Source organism: Toxotes jaculatrix, chromosome 8 (genome assembly GCF_017976425.1).
Source record: "Toxotes jaculatrix isolate fToxJac2 chromosome 8, fToxJac2.pri, whole genome shotgun sequence".
Classification (NCBI taxonomy): Eukaryota; Metazoa; Chordata; class Actinopteri; family Toxotidae; genus Toxotes; species Toxotes jaculatrix.
Window position 1 is genome coordinate 23,505,923 of NC_054401.1, and position 6,026 is coordinate 23,511,948.

Here is a 6,026-nt window from a genome sequence, read left to right on the forward strand (position 1 = left end):
TTACATTTGGTCACACTCGGCCAGCCACAAACCTCTCGGTGTAATTACAGACACACTGCAGGTTGCTATGGAAGTGGACTCATTTTCAAAACACAGGGGGCAGTAAAAGTTTAACTAGAGAAGAGCAGACATACAAATACAAGTTTGTAGCTCTTGCATTTTGAGATCCTCTTACTTTATTACAAATCAGTCACAAAAGTTACATTACTGTTACCATGTGAGATGGCTTTACATGTAATAAAAAAAATAAGTCATGAAGGAATTACTGTTGTTGCAGTTTGGACATGGTATGATCATACCACTAGATGGCGCCAAACACTGAAAAATTGATTTGAACTGCTCACAGTGGAGACCCTCACAAATGAGACAGGGACACAGACATAAAAATATAAAAACCAACAAATTTATTTTAAAACGGATCTGAAAACACATCAGTAAAAGCTGGGAACCTCAGAGGAATTCCAAAAAACATTCTGTACACTTGATCAGTGTGTACCGAGAAGAACATCAACAGCAAAACTCAATCACTGAAGTGCCGGTAAGCCTCGCTTCAAATTCATAATTAAAAACACAGTAGAAAGAATTGCATTGAAAAAAAGAGAGAAAATACAGTACATAGACAGGCACAAAGACAGAATGATGAGTACAGAAGTTGTTCTCATGTACTAACAACAAATGAGTTTCCTCATTGCCAAGCCTTGTTCTCACTGTCAGGCAGAAAAAACATGCTGAACTGACTTTAGCACAGCAAGAAGGAATACAGTTCACTTTGCTCTCATAGTCTCCTAACATTTCGCCTGCTCTGAGCACTTCCTGGAAGAAGTATGTCACTTTTGCGACGGCCTACAGACTGGCTGCCACACTCTCTAGAGCCATGAAAAGCACACAAGCAGGCGGTGCAAAACTGGAAAGCACAGTCAGCTCTGCTGCACACACCTTCCCCTTTCACAGAGTGACACCGTGCAGGATGCTGACATCGGGGGCAAGGCTTGAGGGACTCATCATTGAAGAGGGTTTTGGCAACCTGAAAGGAAGAAAAAGTTCAATGAGGGTTGAGGCTCTGTGCTTCAGCTCATTCAATTTGAAATAACATAATGAATACTCCATTAAAGAGCCAAATTTGAGTAAATTTATGTCATTGAAAGAATTGAGTGTGAGATCCAGAGCCTGCAACTCTCATGGCCCAAATTGCATGGTTCAAAAGTAATTGGACACTTGACAACTAAATGTTTCTTGGGCGGATCTGTGGCGTTTCAGAGTTAGTTCATGCACAAAAGAGCTCACATGAGGAGTAAATGACAATGCACATGAAGATAATAAAGCTTAAAAAAGGCAAAAATCTAATACAGATATCAAAGGTTGCTGGTTTGCCAGAATCAGCCGGGTATATTCTAAAAAAGCAGGGGTGCACAGGAAGTCAGGAACGCTCACCAGGATGTGAGAGTACATGTTTCTCTGTCAACGATCAAGAGAACACTTCATGATCTAAATATAGATTTTTTTAAAAATCCAAATTAATGGTTTTAATACTCACTTCTAGAAATTTCTCCCGTTTGCTGCTGCTGCCTGAATGCAAGACGCTGTGCTGTAATTCGATTAAAGTGCTATTTCCTGACTGCGGGGTGCAGTAGCTGGAGGTCCTGGACTGGGCCTGAACTGTCTTGAGGGCCGACCTCTTGAGCAGAGTCAGTCTGGTCTCTGCTTCGGGGACATGGACAGCACCACTGAGCTATAACACACAGAAAAAGGTTGGAAGGTCATTTCAGCTATTAGTCACCATTAGTTGACTGTCTTGCTGGATGACAGTAAAACAATAATACAAATTTTACTTCACACAAGCATAATGCCTAACACTAGTTTTCGGACATTACTGATTAGTAACTGGACAACCAATAGTGGCTACAATGGCAAATCTCCTACCTCAAGAGTAGCCTTCACTTCACTCAGGTGGCTCCTTCTCCTAATGTTAGCTTGCTTGTCCTGCTGGATAATTTCATTCCAGCTTTTGCACACCTGACCACACCTGTCAAACAAGAAAACACAGGCATGAGACCAAAGTTTGAAATCATGTATTTTAACTTAATGCTACTGTCACAAATAAATGTTTAATCAATGTCAACCTGGGAACGGAGCTACTTCAAATTTGAAGAGTAAGGAAGGTGTGCTAAGTTATACAGTAGATGCAACAAAAATTTGAAAAAAATATAACACTTTGTATAGCAGTGATGAGAGCTAAGTTTGTTGAAAACATGAATCCCTCACCTGTATACACTCTCAGAGGTCAGTTGGCTGAGTATGACAGCCAGGATGTGTCTGAGGTTCCTCTTCTTCAGCTCTGTGAGTATATCCACCTTCCCCAGGCCCATCTTCCTGCCGATCAGTCCCGCCAATGGCATAGCGGTGCGGAACGTCAGTGGGGTCTCAGCCAGTGCTGCTGTGGACTTCAGCTGCTCCTTCAGGCTTGGACTTTGGCCAACAAACATCTGGGCTTTCTGCTGGCACATAGCATGAACCAGCTGCAAAGCTGGAGTCAGAGAAAGATTGACTGGGGTTGTCCTATGAGGAGTTAAATCTGGATTAGCATGAGCTGTGCCAAAAGGTGTCATGTTTTCTGGCTTGGCTATGGTGGCGGCTCTTAGTGGGGTGGCATAGTCTTGTTTTGCATTGGCCAAACCATCAGAGGTCATGCTATTACCACATCTAACAGGAAGGACACTGGGAGGGGTGGTACCATCAGCAAAAACATCATCTTTAGAATAGCTGTGGCACTGATGAGGATGTTCATGCTTTCTGTCAGCTGGGTCTTCCTCAGACTGCGAGCCCCCTTCTTTAAGTGTGGAAAGCCTGTACTGACGCTGCAAACGGGAGCGGCGCTTTGCCTCTGCCAGACTTGGGGTTTCACAGTTTCTCCTGGAGGCAGAGAGCAGCAGCTCCTGGAATGAGCCATCATGGTCCACTGAGGAGTCTTGGGATTTATCGAGGGCCAGGGAACTGAAACCACTATCTTCACACACAAACCTGTTGCAGGAGGCGACAAGTTAGAAGGGAGTTAATATGGGCATGTTTTCTGATTGATGTAAAGAACATTCTTATTATCCAAATATTCAGCTGGGAAAAAAAAAGTACAAAATTTTTGAACGTCAAGTGTCCAAAAAAAAGCACATACCTGATGTATTTGGGTGTAGGTGTGGATGATGGTGTGCACAAGCCACTTAAGGTGTCATTTAGGCCATTTGTCCCACTACTGACTGGTGACTGAGAGTTTTCCTTAGATGAGGCAGGCAGGAATTTTCCGATGTGTGGAGTCTCAATACTAATTTCATCAGAGGCAGAAATGCTCCGGCTGAAATCTACACCAGAGAATGAAACTCTTCTCTCAAAGTTAGGAGGGTGACCAGAGTGGAGTTTGCCATCTTCAAGAGTGGACGTCCTCACCTGTGAGAAAAGGAGACGGCGTTTCCTACCAGATAACGGCAGGTCCTGGTCCAGTTTTAAAGTGCTTGATGCCAAAGCCCCTGTGACAGTCTCCAGAGAGTCAAACGATACACTGAGCCAGTGTTCAGACCTGGTACTGACAGAGGATTCAGTCCTTCTGGTGCATGGTGATGTTGTGCTGTCAGTTTTGACATCTGTGGAGGGGTTGCACATTAGAAGTCTGTGTCTCAATGAATGTCTTTTATGTATTTTAGGAGTTTCACACCAGTTAACTGCTGAGGGCCACTGCACCCTGCTGGAGTCTTTGTCCAAAAGCCCAATTGATTCCCTGGTCTTCACTTTAGGTGTGACAGAAAGCCTGAGGTTCTCTTTGGGTGTTTCATTGAATTCTACAGGAGACAAAGACCTGCAGGAGTCCACTCCACTGATGCTGCGTGGACTGTGGAATAAACCGGAGTACCCACTGTCACAGCAGTCATCATAACAGTGCTGGCTTTTACAGCTCTCTAGGTAGACATTTGATTCAGGGGTGCACTGCATTTTCCTCCTCCTGTGTGCAAGCTTCACCCCCAACACAGAATTCACCAAGAGGTGAGATGACCTGCAGACAACAGAAAGTAGTAAATAGTAAATAATACTGGTCCAGGATAACTGACAAACGTGACAGGAAAGCATTGAGTTTGCCTGGTAAGTAACCCATTTCAATAAAACGTGTTACACTTACAAACGTTATTATGACTTATGACACAAACAGAAACAAACATGACAAACAGAACAAAGCTAAGCTAGCTTAAATGCTGCGTGCGTTAAAGTCTTATTTCTAATTTTGTGCTGTTATCTTGGACTCACTTTGTGAAAGAAGATAAGCCAAGTTATATAAATATGTCGAATCAGCCTTGCAGTCGTTGGTCGATATATATAGGTAACAGTTTGTACTACACAATTTGTCAATAACCACAGTCAGCTGGTTCAACACCAAACATCCTCAGCCGTTTTATCAGCGTTGCTAGGAGAGCGCGTGCTGCCGATTTAAATTGTGGCTGCGTGCTCTTTAAGATGCCGCTATAACGTGAGCTACAGCCGCCAAGACGGACAACCTACACCGACCTACACTGCTGGAAGTGGGCCCTGAGGACAAATACAATAACGTCATCGTGCACAAAGAAAACTATATTATTAAAATGCATCTTAAAACAGATCTAATGAAAGAACTTGCTACAGTTCAGTGCTTCCAAGACTAGGCTAAAAGTCTTCATTTTATGTAAAAACGCATTGTGAGATTCCCTAAAGTCCCAGAAAGCCTTGTTGGAGCAATTAGCATGAAGTGAAAACACCTGCGTCAATGCATCCGACAGCGTATTGTTAAATTGTCTGCGTTACGTTGTTTGTGTAATGTCACCGATACTGACAAACGCAGCATTAGCAAGAGTAACATCCAAGCATGAGCACAACATCCCCTTGGAGGATTCATTATTAAATATTTTACACTCGGTAATGTGTGCACTACATTCAACATAGTATGATCATCACTATGTAAGCTTCCTAAAGCTACTAGATAGTGGCTTATACGATGCTTCCTTGGCTGTGTCGTAAAAAAACACTTAATATTTACCCTTAAAACACAGGTTATATATATATACATAAATATATACTCACTATCTCTGCGCTTACTTCTTAATAAAACTGGGCCAATGCAAAGACAATATTTTCCTCCGGCGCAGTTGTAGTTGTAGGCCTCAGCTTGCACCCCTTGTCGTTATTTCTGTTTGCTACATGTTCGCCTACTAGCTCCAACCAGCCACGTTTTCAAATTTGGAGCTCCCTGTTGACCGTGTCACGTGTTTCCGCTTTTGGAGTGCAGCTTTCCTGTCGTGCGCGGTTGCCATAGTAACAGGTCCAAGCTTTGCGTTTGGCCAAACAGCGGCAGGTAATGTTATCTCTTTTCATTTTGGGAGTGTTTATCAACTTTTTAGTTGTTTTTAATTTAACCCTTTCGTGCATAGTGGTCACTACAATGGACAGGTATTCAAAAGCGTTTCTCTTGTATATGCACGGGTTTTATTGTTATAGTTGCATATCAGCCAACACGGTGGATGTTTGAGATGAGATAGCAAATCAGAGGGGAGAAAGAACATATGTACACCCGCAGACAATGTTGTGACAAAACATCAGATTAGCAGCATTAAAAATGTTTTAGTTTCATAGTTTTCACACAGAATGGACATGTTTGTAACTCCACGAAAAACAGGTTCATAAACAAAATTTCAATTGCATTGTTTTTTTTTTCCATGCCTAAAGAAGGATAAAAACACTCTGGAAAAAAATCATGAGGTTTTCATAATGCATGCATGAAAGGGTTAAGGTGAAGAGCTTAAAGAGCAACGCCGCAATTTTCTATACGAAATATGAACATATAATCCACGCTTAAGCACTTTCTGTACAGATAGCGCTATCTAAATTAACAATAACGCTGGGTTAGCAAACTTTTGTGAGAACGCAAAAGTTAGAAATCATACCAAGATACCAAGTCTGCTATTAACAGAACAATGTTGTTTGACGCAGCAAGCGGGTAAACTGAAATTCTTTCCCAG

General features: G+C 42.4%; 1 protein-coding gene across 3 annotated transcripts; it reads right to left on the minus strand.

The window, feature by feature from the left end:
- Positions 1–233: 233 nt before the first annotated feature.
- Positions 234–5,238, minus strand: fbxo43 (F-box protein 43). 3 transcript variants are annotated; one of them, XM_041044760.1, is made up of 6 exons: positions 5,107–5,238; positions 3,167–4,036; positions 2,263–3,018; positions 1,921–2,023; positions 1,535–1,729; positions 234–1,024 (listed from the first exon to the last, which is right to left on the minus strand). In XM_041044760.1, exons 2-6 carry the CDS (start codon positions 3,973–3,975, stop codon positions 776–778), a joined length of 2,112 nt encoding a protein of 703 aa, XP_040900694.1. In that variant the 5' UTR covers positions 3,976–4,036; positions 5,107–5,238; the 3' UTR covers positions 234–775. The 3 variants fall into 3 exon arrangements, with proteins under 3 accessions (XP_040900694.1, XP_040900693.1, XP_040900692.1); XM_041044759.1 differs by having other exon boundaries at positions 5,092–5,225; XM_041044758.1 differs by lacking the exon at positions 5,107–5,238 and adding an exon at positions 4,285–4,337.
- Between the last annotated feature and the right edge of the window lie 788 nt (positions 5,239–6,026).